Here is a 13,754-nt window from a genome sequence, read left to right as displayed (position 1 = left end):
TACCCAAACTTGTTCAACAAGAATCCCATTTGAACATTAGGTGAAATATGCTAAAGCCTCCAGGCTCCAACATCTACCAATATTTGAAAAAGAAAAGGCTGCAATTACTGATTTGTTTTGACAATTATCCAATGGGTTTTTGTTTTTGTGGTTTGTAGTTGTAGGGCACAAAAGAGGAAAATTCACATGTGATATACGACCCAATAAGTTAAATTATCATTGACTTTTCCCCGTACAAGTATTGTTCATTAATGTAATAATTTTACACTAAGATACACACTTGTACGTACCCAAATGGAAATGGGGAATGTTTGTCCCTTGAGTAGTGTATAAGCCCAACTGCCCAAGCCAATCAAATAAAAAAAAAAATAAATAAATAAACGAGATGCACAAATAATCTAATCAAATTTAGGCTTTGATTTTATGGCCTTGATTCTTGTGTGTCTACTGTCTCCCTCAAAAGTCACCTTTTGCCTAAAACGTGTCCGGTTTTGAACTTTGCCAATACATCATCTCGATTATATGCATTAATTTCTTTGCTTTTCAAAAACAAAAACACTAACACATAATATAAAACACAAAACACTCGAAATTATCTACGCTCTCGTTCAAACAAAAACCGAAAAACACCTTCCAAGAAGCGTTACCAACAAAAACTTAAAAAGAGTAAAAACTTGCTTTCTCATTGAGATAACGATGTGTGGAAGAGCATTCACTTTTAGAAAAGAAAGAGACACCCTGCAACTTGCTTGTCCATATCATTTGCAATTAATATACTTTTGTCTACAACTTCTCAAACTCTTCCTCTCTGGGATACCACCCCAGAGAGTGAAAACTTGTATTAGCACTTGATGACCCTTTTTTTCACCTTTTTTTTTTTTTGTTTTTTTTCTCTTTTTGTGGGTTATCCTAACCAATTGGTCCCTTTTGTTTTAAAGTACGTACCAAAACTCGGCCCTCTAGAGAAAGAAAAAGCCTTTCAATTCAAAAAAAGGAAAGAAAAACATTATTATATCATACCCCCTTATGGCGCAAATTCCTATAAAGTTTGCTTAGAAAATGGCTAAAAGAAATAGTACGTGGGTCCCTAAAGTATGCTAAAGCTACGTCCCGGGGTTGTTTACATTACATTTTATGCATGGTTCGCTAAAAGTGGGACCAGTTTTGCTTTTAACAAATATCTTTTTATTATAAAACAAATTAAATAATAAATAAATAAATAAGAGAGAAACCACTGTTCACACAGACGAGGATACAACAATGTTCCTGTTCCTGTTCCTTATCGTATTTGTCGCGGCGGATTTATAGTGATTTATTTATATTTTATTAAGAATGATGTAGTTATTAAAATTATTATTGAACTTATGATTTATTATTATTAAATTTTGATTCAATGGTAATTTTAATAGCCACATCATTTTTAGTATGATACAAGTAAAACACGTAGATTAAATTTTGATTCAATAATAATTTTAAAAGCCACATCATTCTTAGTATGATACAAATAAAACACGTTGAGTTAACATACCCAAAGGGCCCCACCAAATGAAGTGGCGCGAGTATTGTGCATTTACCACTCGCAGAGCGTAGAGCTACTACTGAGCCTTCATTTAGCAAATTGTTTTACGCATTTCAAAATTTTGAACAAAAGTATTTAATCATAATAATAATAATAATTTCTTTTAAGATCACCACCAAACGGGACTTCAAATGAGGCGGGAACACCCATCTAATTTTGTATACAAAGACAGTATACAATAATATTAATTATTACATAATTAACAAACTTAACTACCTTAACTAATCACTCCCAAAACTCAAAACCCACGATAAGACACGAAAGAGAAAAGAAAAAGAAAATTGAAAGCCCAAATACACAAAATCAGAGAAACTGATGAGAAGGAGAGATATTTTTTTTTTTACTGATCCAATGCATTTGGGCCGGTACAATAATTAACCACATGGTTCCAAAGCCACTGAACCAAGAACCGCCGTCGGATCCCGTTCATGTTAAACGTGGCGCCATCCTCCCCGTTGAAGAGCTGACCAGTGTACGACCCACCGCCGCCGGTGCCGTAGATCCCCTCGCACAAATCCGCAATCTCGACCGGGAAGCTCGGGTCCTGCCCGGCGTACCACGCGTTCACCAACGGGTTCGATGCCAGCTCGGCGATCTCGTGCCCAATCACGCTCACCATCCCGTCGATCCCTACGTCGCCGTTCGGTGACTTTAGCGGCTTCAGCCCCGGGATGTAATCCGGAACGGCGAACGGGTACGCGCACACTCCGGGACACAGCTTCGCCGAGTTCCCCACCCAAGCGTACGGCAACGTGTACCCTACAATGGACGGGAATGTGAAATAGTGGAACCCACACACTTGACCGCAGAAATCCTGGACGTACACGTCATCAGATGTGAGCAGAAGGTAGAGCCCACTCTTCGGATTAACCGGCAACGGTTTTGTCCTGGCCGTTACGGCGCTCTTGATCACGGACTGTATGGACAAGCGCGTGAGTCGTTTCCCGTGCGAGTAGAAGCGGTCGTTTTTCTCTTCGCCTAAACGCAACGTCCGGGAAATGTTGGCGCCCGTCTGGTCCGTGTAGAGCTGCACCGTCTTCCACCACCCCGACACGGAGGGGTGCTTGGAATCTACGGCGGAGATGGAGTTGATGAACTCGCGGATGATCTTCTTCTGGTTCCTCTGCCAAATGCCGTACCAGATTGTGTGGACGGTGATGTTGGCGGTCAGGACCGGTCCCATGTGGTACTTTAAGTGGACAAACTCCGACGAGCCCTCGTATTTCTTGGACCCTCCGTAGATTGAATCGTAGGCTTCGGTTTTGTTGTGAGGCCATGGCCGCCACCCAATCGCCGGGCTGATGAAGACGATTAGGATAAGCACGGCGAGGGGGAGGAAAGCCGGATAGCGCATCTTAGCGATCGAGAGTGAGAGAGAGTGTATTTTTTGGAGTTCAAAATGCTAAGCAATGGTTGTCAGTGAGGCTATTTATGTTGCGGAGGATTATAGAGGGGGCTTACAACTTGTGAGTGAGAGGAGTTTTTTTTTAAAAAAAAAAAAAAAAAAAATTCCAATTTAAATCATTGAAAAGAAAAAAGAAAAAAAAAATTGAGAGGCATTGATTTGCGGGTAATGGAGGACAGATAGATTCTCAAAGTGGGGCCTACAGAACAGCGAGTGGGGTAGGGTAGAGGAGCATCATGATGTTGATCATGATCATGATGATGGTGTGTGTCCTCGTCTGATCCGATATGGATCTCTAACCTTGTACCATTTTGCGCGCATTGTAGCGCGGGAAATGGGTGGGGAGGGGCAATACGGGGATTTCGATTATTCTCTGTTCCTGGGTGGGCCAGAATGAACGGTGCCTGTGGTCCAGGCCCCAGCTACTTGACCCCAACTTGCGTCCAAGTGTTGCCACCTGGCGAAGCATTATGTGTCAAGATCAGGTGCTGCTGGGATAAGGTGTTCCGTTTTCGTTTGTTTTTATGGCGACAATTGAAATTTAGGCTCGTTTTGTTGTTGTGTTCCTCCGCTGTACATGAAAGACAAGTTTCATTTGTTTGGCCCATGACAGAAAAAAAAATAATAATAATAACTTGACCCGACCCAAACCGACCCCTATCCTCACTATTAAATTTGCTACGTTTCCTTTATCGTTCTCTTAAACAATTAATGCTCGTCTCCAAACATATAATTATATATTGATCCGACCACTATCTTAGACTTCTACGAGGATCATATGATATGGCATCAACTTTTTTGTCCCATATAAGCTTTACGTACTCTTTAGGACACTAATTTAGGTGATTGGTTAGAAAAAAGAAGCTTAATTTTTTTAGACAACTAATTGAGAATTTAACATTAACGAGGATGTTAATCACACCCCATTAAGGTTGTACTGTACAAGAGCGTCTTTTGCACAAGTAGGAAGATTTTCTGTTGTTGGCCCTCGAGGATGCTCTAATGAGTATACTTAATTAGAAGAGAGAATGTTCTTTTGTTATTTGGATTTTAATTAACATTTCAAAATCATTGCAACTCGTAGCATAATCAAAATTGTATGATTTCTTTTTTCTTTTTTTCTTTTTTTTCCTTCGGCAAATGTACAGTGATCTGATCATGAATGGTGGCTATACGTCTTTTCTTCAAAAAGAAAAATGTTAGAAATAGTACAATCTTGGCAGTAGCTTGGTGCCTAGAAATTGGACAGGGATTGATACCACATTTGACAAGGGCACCTAAGAAAAGAGGAAGAGAAAAACAAAAGAGTAGGAAAATAACTTATATAAGAATATTGCACAAATCTAGCTTTTCTTGTCCTTTCAACATGAAACAAAAATAAAATAGAAATACGAGATTTTTCTTATAATTCATAGTAAAAAAAGTCATTTCAGCATGGAATAAAAACAAATAAAAATAAATAAAAAAGAAAAGAAAATAGTAACACGAGATTTTTCTTACAACTCATAGTAAAATGCGTCAATTTTTGTCCACAAGATGTAGTTCAATCGGCTAGGACCACGACTAATAAAGCGGAGATCACTAGTTCGAATCTCTCTCCCCCTTTTGTATGGACATGTAAAAAAAAAAAAAAAGGTCAATTTTTTTTTTTTTCAACTCCTCAAAATCCCTATTCCTCAAAGTTATCGCCCTCTCCGAACATTAATCCTTTGTGCCACCGCTGAAAGCAACCTCAATCATTACCTTTTAAATATCGTGATCATCTTCTAAGTTCTTCATTATGACATAAGAAAAATCTAGTGTTTTTGTCCTATTCTCTTTTGGTGTTCCTTGTCGAGGTGTGTATCTCTTATTGGAGGGCACAAAGAATTGAGTTTATGACTTTATCCAACGTCCCTATAGAAATTATTCTCAAATGAGAGCACTCTACTTGTTTACTATGCCCTTTGTCTCTATTTTTTTTTTTCTATTTGTTTTTAGTTACTGATAAATGTTTGGGGTAAGTTTTTTTTTTAAAGAAATACATTCCAATTTCATTGATAATAATCACGAGCATAAAGCTCTTACATCGCAGGAGCACAAAGCTCTGAAAATGCAAATTATAGCCGAAGGTATAAGGATATAACATCACCTAAAACCTCTGCTAACCTATGACTAGTTTTCAGTTGAAATAACATATCTGCATAAGACAGACGCAATCTAATGCATAGGTAGCGCAAATTCCTCATCGACCTAAAAGCTAGGATGAAGTTCACGTCCACAACTCGAAGGTTTGGACTAAAATTCACATCCACGACCTAAAAGATCTGGACCAAAGTTCAGTTCACATCCAAGCAGGCAGATCGAGTGGCCAAGCCTTATTATAAAACAGATGTAAGAAAACCTAAATAAAACGCAAAGAGGCAGGGCCTTATTACAAGCAAATAACAGGAATGAAATACATACAGGGATAAAACATGAACAAAGACAATACGAGGAAAATAAAACAAACGGGAATAGGCATATGCAGCATGGATGCTGATTGTGCACTCGCCGGAAACCGACACCGAAAGGGAACGATGGAAGCTCGACGCGGTGGGGACGCGGAAAAAGCCAAAAACAGTGGACGGAGGGTGGCAAAACCGATTGTCAGTTGGCCGGAAAACCATTGCAGTAGGGGACGTTGAAGTTCATCGCTGGAGGGGCACGAGGAAAGACCCAGCATCGGACGGTGGGCGGTAGAGTGGGCGGAGGAGATCGGCGGCGAACACAAAACAAAACTGGGGGGAGTTTGAAAGAAACCTCCAAAATCAGCACCCACACCGAGTGGCACACAAGCAAGGCTACAAGAACATCACACCAAAAACACAGCAAAAAAACAGAAAGGAAAGGAGCAGAAAACAACCAGAGAGCCCCGCCAAGGATAAAAGCGAAACAAAGAGGAAGGAGCGGCAGAGAAAGGGTAGGGAGGAGGCAACCTGGGCCAGGGACATCAAGTAAACTACTGGCACTCGGTGTAAGGGCAGGCGAGGGGGAGGAGGGAGGCAACAAACAGCCATCCCTCCTCCCCTCACCATGTGGGAGGGGGCTTACCTGAGGCTACGGCGCTAGAGAGAAAGTGAGAAAACCATAGAGAGAAATATTGATGATTATATGTTTGGGGTAAGTTATTGTTGCTAACTAGCTACAAATATTTCATCACATTATGGAAAGGTTTTTGGTCTTTTTTGGTCTATTTTTTTTTAACATGTCCGCACAAGAAGGAGGGAAATTCAAACTAGTGACTTCCGCTTCATTAAGAGTAGTCTTCGCCGATTGAGCTACCTCTTGGTCTCATTGACTAAATAGCATTGCGCTGATATTATTTATAATGGTGGGTATTTATTTTTATTTTTTTTTAATATGCAAAATAATAAATTAAAGTTTCATATATAGGAGAATTCCAGCTAAACTTCACAGCCAATTAATTTATAATGGTGGGTATTTTATTTAAGCAACCGAAATAGTTGCTTCCGTCCACCACCGGAGTAATAATGGGGGGAGCGGAAGCAATCATTTTGGTTGCTAAAATAACATTACACGGTACAATTTGCACAGGAAAAAGGGACCCCTTTGATGTCCTTCTATGACAGCACACTCCTTACAATAAAGGCATTATTCTTGAATTTGCCATTTTTTAGGGTCAAAAAGAGAAGAAGGAAAAATTCCTAATCCCTATATCTTTTTCTATGAAATGAAAATGAAAAACAAAAAAGAAAAAGAAAATGTCATCCTAATTAGTAATTTCCACATCCACTAATTATGCTTCTTCGAACCGCACTACCTCTTTTATATATATGACAAATCCAGATGTTTTTTTTTTTTTTTTTTTTTTGTTTGACATGTCCGCACAAGAGGGGGAGGGGGATTCGAACTAGTGACCTCCACTTCATTAAGTGTGGTCCCAGCCGATTGAACTACCTCTTAGGGACCAAATCCAGATGTATTGGTTGATGTATAAATGGTGATTTTATAAAAGATAAAACATGCATCCATATAAATTATAAAGTGTATACTATTTTATTCACTCACAAAAACAAAAAGGTATACTAATTTATTTTTACCTTTGTTAAGTTGACCACATGACATCTCGTGCACGTCTTCACTTACTTGGCATACTCTATCTATTGTTGGGGTGTCCACTCATTTTGTTGTTGATTAGTCTTGAAACCCGCTTTCCTTTATTTGATTAGAAAAAAAAATTAAAAAGAATAGAAAAATCAATAGTGAATGAAGTATGCCGACTTAGTGTAAATGTACACGATATGAACACTCGAATTAATGTAAATAAGTATTTTCCTTGCATAATAGATAAGTTGGGATATCAAAACTACGCTTGCATGATAATCGTCTTAGGATTCGGTGTGATAAGTAATTATTGTCTAATACATTTAAAATGAGAGAATTACACATGCATGCTCGTGGTTGTGGATTAGTCTGGACGAAGTTCCAAACATCCTTCTTGTGAAAATAAGTAATGTTAGAATAAGGATTTTTGTCTTTTTTGTGCCCTCCCAAATGCGATATAGTTTTTAAAATCACTATTGAATTCGAAATGATCAATGATTAAACTTTAAAGGAAATGAAAAAAAAAATGCAAAATCAGTCCTTGTAGTGTCACTTATTTGCAATAAGCTTCATATAGTTTCATTGATTTGCATGTGATTTTAATCTAAGAGCTCATTATTGTATACTAAAGTAACAAATTAGTCTCTACTATCAAATTCCGTTAAAAACTTGATAGATTCTATTAGTATGAGACATCAAATTCAATGAAACTACGAAACGTGTCGCCCATAAAAGTATATAAAAACTTAAAACTTAAAAAAAAAAAAAACAAATTAAAAACTAAAAAAATTGGAGGGAAGGGAGGAGAGATGGGTGGTCGAGCCACTTGGTTGGCCACCTCACGGCTACCCCCATGGACAAGGATGCGGATTGAGACTCTAAAATTAGCTAATTTAGTGACTGCTTTCAAAATTTGTTCATCTTCCTTGTCCTCCCAATGACTATCCTCCAAGTATTGGCCATGTATGCAACTGAGTACGATTTCTTCCCAATGTAAGGCGATGGCCGTTTGCAGAATGACTGTTGGATTTTTACATATTTTATTTTTTGTTTATTATGGGTAACAAGTGTCGTAATTTCATTGGATCTAATGTGATACATTAACGGATCGGAATTCATCATTTTTTTTGTTTTTTACAGAATTTTATAATAAAAACTGATTTGTTATTTTTGAATAGTGAATACCATAAGGAGCTCTCATAACATTTTAAAACCAAATAAAACTTAATGCGAATTAGTGAAACCACGTAGTATTTTTTCCAACTAAGAAAAACTTGCGTGAGAAGTTATTTACAGTCTATTTGGTATTCAATGTGTGATTTGGCTTTACATCTCGTTTAAGAAAGCAACTTTAGCTTTTGAGACGTCTTTTGAGAAACAAAGTAAGCTTTTTAAACAGTTTTCGAGAATTGATCCAACTTTCCAAGTAATTAGCTAGGGCAGTAAATGAACAAGTTTTTCCATTTCCCTCCGTATCGGCTTGGATAAACTTGAATTGGATTCCGCTTATATAATATGTAAGTTGTTTGTAAATACAAAATTATGTTTGATTATTAAACGGGATATACCTATGTAAATTCAGCTCAACTCATTTAAATTTTACATAAAAAGCGCATTGAATTATTCTATGAGAGAGAAGAATTTAAAAGCAAAAGCGAATCAATTTTTGTAAGGGGAACAAGCGGAGTTGATTAAGGCAAGCTAATCTTAACTTAAAGTAAATCGAGCTCTTCATGAGTGAAATAGTGAATGAATTATTAATTAATTTGTTTTTCAATAACTTTTCTTTTTTTTTTTCAAAAAATTACTTAATTAGTTGAACTGATCGAGTACTCAATAAGTGTTTGGTTGGGGTACTCTAACCTAGTTTGAGCTTAAACTCGACCGACTAAGAGCGTTGTAAGCCAAACATGAACACATGTTGAAAGCTCAACTCAAATCCGAGGTAAGTTTGAACATGTGTGTTTTTAGCCGAGCCGAGTCCTAATGTTTAATACCCGGCCTGGCTTAATTGGATTACATCAAATCAAGTTACTAATTGGTCTAAGCATTTCCTAATTGGTCCCACCATTTTCCAAATTGGTCCAACCATTTCTAAATTAGTCCTAAATAGTAGTTTAAAATAATTTATTGTCTCAAACAGGTCGTATCTTTTCTCTATTAAATGATAACTCAACTTGATTATTTATTGCTGTAAGGCATGAGTTTTATTCCTTTAAACCGAAAGTTCTAGTTTAGAAAAAAAGAGTATACAGTATAGAGGTGGAGTTCACAACACAGGATATATTTACAAAAGCAGGGCCGGGATGGGGATTTCCAATCGCGGAGGAAATTGCGGGCCTCCTAAATGATGTAGTGACACAGAGTAGCAATCGTACAGCTGAGAATGACAGCGACAGTGTGGGGCCCAGATACAATCACAAACAAACTGTGAAGAAGTCGGTTGGGCCCCACGGCTTGACTGCGACACGCACGAGTCAAGACAACACACGCGTGCGCTGTCATGGGTTTCTCTTGGCTCTTACGTTCTCTTCTCACGCGCGTAGCATGAGTCTTTTGGTGAGACAGAGCTGCGGAAACTTTGGGGTGTATGCGGGATAATGGGTTACATGCTCAGTGATGCCTGACTGTACGTGTACCCTCTAGGATGGGCGCGTGGGATCACGAGTACCATCAGATAAAAAAAAGGGAGGGTCAGATTAGGTGGAAGTGGGGCCTACACCTCCCAGCAGTTATGTGGTCAGATTAGATGGCAGAGATTTTGTTTGACGATTATTATTTATTTTGGGTTGGACTGACGTGGAAGTGGGATTGTTCTAGCTTTGTTCTATTTCCACGAACTCTTAATTAACAATTTTGACATATTTTTTAGATAGGAAAATGCTGTTTATCGTTCTGTTACTGTAATCTCACCAAAATTTTATAGGGCTGACATGGCAGGATTCTGATCCAGTCAGCCCTGTCACCTCATGTATGGGATGGATTTTATTTTTTAAAAGTAGGATGAATTTGTTTCTTTATTTGAATATTATTATTATTATTTTAGAAAAATTTATTCCGATTTTATTCATGAATAATCAAGAGTATAAAATTTTTACAATAAAGCTCTGAAATTCATAGTCGAAATTAAAAGATTACATGTCATAAAGGTCAAAAACATACAAATCTTACATTGAAATCCTATGACATCTACATCCACTAACTCATGCCAAATCTTCAGCTTATAAAACAAATCTGTCCGGTGCAGATTCAATCTGGGACATAGGTAGTCATTCTCCAGGTATGAGCAAAAGCATCATGCCAAAACTAGTCATTCTCGACCTGAAAGGTCAAAAAATTATTTATGTCCTAAGCCCAAATATCAGGACAACAAAACAAGCAATAAAATAAAGGGAAAAAAACAAAACAAAACAACAAAAAAAACTACAACACAGCAGCAAGCATCGGAGCAAGGAGCGGAGAAGGCTGCTGGCTGCACAAAAAAAAGGGTGATGGAGAGATGAGGTGGAGATTGGCAGCACAGTGGAGATGGCAAGACGGAGTCACGATGGCCGTTGTGCTATGGGGCACCAAGAGAAAAAAGCTCTAAGCAAAAACAGAACAAACAGGAAAACTGCACAGGCGTGGAGATCGGCAGCACAGTGAAGATGGCAAGGCAGAGTCACGATGGCCGCTGTGCTATGGGGCACCAAGAGAAAAAAGCTCTAAGCGAAAAGGGAACAAACAGAAAAACCGCACAGGCAGGGAGGAGGAGGAGGAGGGGGGTGGAGAAGAGGAAGGGAATAGGGGTGAAGGAGGGAGGAATGAGGAAGAAGCAAACTGAGATATCATACATAATGACATGACAATAATATTATTATTTAGTATATTGATATATGACAGATATACAATTGAAATGGTATAATTGTAAAAATTAATGAATAAATGACTAATTTTTATTGTCATATGTTTGTGCATCAATTAGGTGTTTACATTACAAATTCGATCAAAACAAAATTACAATTTTAACCAGAAAAATATTATCATGGTGCTTTTACACTGTAATCAGCCTTCTAAATGTAATGAAAGAATTGAGTAATTTTGCCTTCCAAATAGAGGCAAATATAAAGACTCTAGTTTTCCGGAGTTTTAATTTTTTTGAAAATAAAATAGAAATATTATAAAAGTTTAATATATTAGTAAATACAAACCCACTGCTATATGGAACGAACTAAAATTATGAAAATATCCCAAAATAGTACTTTTGAATTGAACATAAATTGGAATAAGAGTAATGTTACATACTACACCTTCATCTCAATTTTGTTTTTTGTTTTTTTTTGTTTTTGTTTTTAATAATAATTGATCTAAGAGTTGATAAGCACTATCATATTATTTCAATAAAATAAAAAAGAATATTGGAGATGTAATATATATCATTACTCATATCCCAAAGGTCTCTTGGGAGTAGCCAAATGCCACATATGAATTCCCTGTTTGTATGTGCATTGAGCTCGCATGTAATATGAAATGTGCCAAATACTATATTGAGTTAAAAAATCGAGTTCTTTTTAGGGATTACTTTCTTTTATGGTCCGTGTGATTTGAAATTTTAACAAATAACCTCCTTAGTTTTAAAAAATGATTAATCACTCTTCGAGGTAAGTAAAAAAAAAACAAATTAACCTCTACAATTAGAAAAGTTGACAAAATCAGTTATGATACATCGAGCAGAGATCGAACCACCCCCAAGGCCATGGGGGTGGTTCGACCACTCCCTTTGAGCATATTTGGGGGTGGCAATGGCCAATGGAGCATTGGAAAGGAAACCCTACCATTCGAATGCCATAAAGTAATCGTTTGAACGATGTGGCAAGAAGCCACATAGGATAAATTGAAAAACCCTGCCATTTGAATGACTTGAGGATGATTTTAATGGTGATAAACTACATGCAATTTAGATAAGTCTAAAACTGGCAAACATGAGGGGATGGCTTATTAAAGCCTCCGAATGAAACCCTACTGACCATTTGGTCATCCAAAGCCACCCGAGAGAGAAAGAGAATAAAAAAAAAATTGAAGAGTTCTTGGCTTCAAGGCCTCTGTTGGGAGATAAAACATTATCGAGTTTTTATCAAGAGTACATTAATATACATAATTGAACACAACTTTAACAAAAAAGTCTAAGCTAATGGGCTAAGGTCCACTTAGGTATACTAAACACTCTTTTTTTTTTATTATTATTTTTCAATGTGAGACACAACACTCATTAGTGCACCCACAACAACTTCAATAAGGTAAACCTTCACATTTTACATAAGCTAATTTCATTTATAAAGCATGCTTTAGTTATGATTTTGCTAGCATATATGTGACTCATGTGAAACCTTACACTTATAATGTTTTGCTAGCATGTGAATCTCATATTTCTTATTTTACATTAATGGATAAATAGAAATAATAATGTACTTGTGTGACATGACCACGATATATTATTATAATATGAAGAAGAAGAAAAAAATGTGACATTTATAAACATGTGGTGTGTGTATATGATCACTTCATCAATCGATCAACGGAATGTAAAGTACGGATCCATGAGTAGAAGACATGCAATTAATAGAATTAGGTCAGTAAAATAATTGATGATCAGTTCGTCACGCAACAGTTTGTCATCTCCATAAATGCGAATCGTATGACACATGTACATGCATGCATGGCCCCTAGCTGTTTCAGGTATAGAATAATTAAAGCCATCCTAGAAGCTCGATCCATACATGCATGCATATATATATATTGCATGCCTATCCGTCTATGGGGTAGGGTGGGATCGTGAAATCTAAACAAGGGTAGTACTATACCCATGCGCGCACTCGCTAAGCTGTCAGTTTTCATATGTGATTTCTTTTTACGTGGAAAAAGATGTGTCGATAATAAATGAATTGACAGATAGATACATAATTTCTCTACGTCTGTTTAGTTTACATCTTTTTTTTTCTTCATATATACAACGGTAACATAAATAAGATGCTATTATTTGGATTTTGGAGAGAAAGATTGTACTTCATCAATCGAGTTACTGCATGTACGTAACATATTCACTGCACCTTACAATTTGTCACAAACTGGTAATTAAATGGAAGAATTACTTATTAATGTTGGCAAATTAATTAAGGATTTTTGGACTAATTAATTTCATAATTCATAAATTACTGCAAATTCTAATAAATTAATTAATATATCTTAACCATATACATCTTGTAAATATGAACAATTATTATTATTATTATCTTTTTCCTACATTAATGAAATTTTATGAATATCCATCCTTTAGAAAGCCTTGAAGACTTTACTATGTGATTTATTCAAGTTGGGATGTTTCAATCAATGGATGAATTATGGATTAAAACTTTAAAGGACATGGCTAATTTGGTCATAGTGCCAATTAAAAATTGATCAATGCATTCATGATTCATATAGATATATATTCTTTAATTTACATTATTGTAATTTATTTGATATGTAATGATTTACATGTGGTCATGAAGATCATCATATTGAATCTTAAATTTCCAACACGCTAACTCGCCCTAATGATCACATAGAGAGTCATAATCCTTTTTTGGATTCAACTAGATGGCACTATTAATAGAATGTAATAATCATTTTTACTTAATCTAAAAAAGGCCCTTATAAGAATGAGAT

General features: G+C 36.7%; 1 protein-coding gene across 1 annotated transcript; it reads right to left on the bottom strand.

The window, feature by feature from the left end:
• Window positions 1-1,661: 1,661 nt before the first annotated feature.
• On the bottom strand, window positions 1,662-3,006 carry EXL3 (EXORDIUM like 3). Its single transcript, XM_059594091.2, has one exon. The coding sequence runs from the start codon at window positions 2,931-2,933 to the stop codon at window positions 1,920-1,922; it is 1,014 nt and encodes a 337-aa protein (XP_059450074.1). The 5' UTR covers window positions 2,934-3,006; the 3' UTR covers window positions 1,662-1,919.
• Window positions 3,007-13,754: the final 10,748 nt, after the last annotated feature.

The sequence above is a fragment of the Corylus avellana genome, chromosome 5 (assembly GCF_965113065.1).
Source record: "Corylus avellana chromosome 5, dhCorAvel1.hap1.2, whole genome shotgun sequence".
In the NCBI taxonomy this organism is placed as follows: domain Eukaryota; kingdom Viridiplantae; phylum Streptophyta; class Magnoliopsida; order Fagales; family Betulaceae; genus Corylus; species Corylus avellana.
The sequence above is the reverse complement of the archived record's forward strand: the minus strand, read 5'-3'. Positions and strand labels throughout refer to the sequence as shown.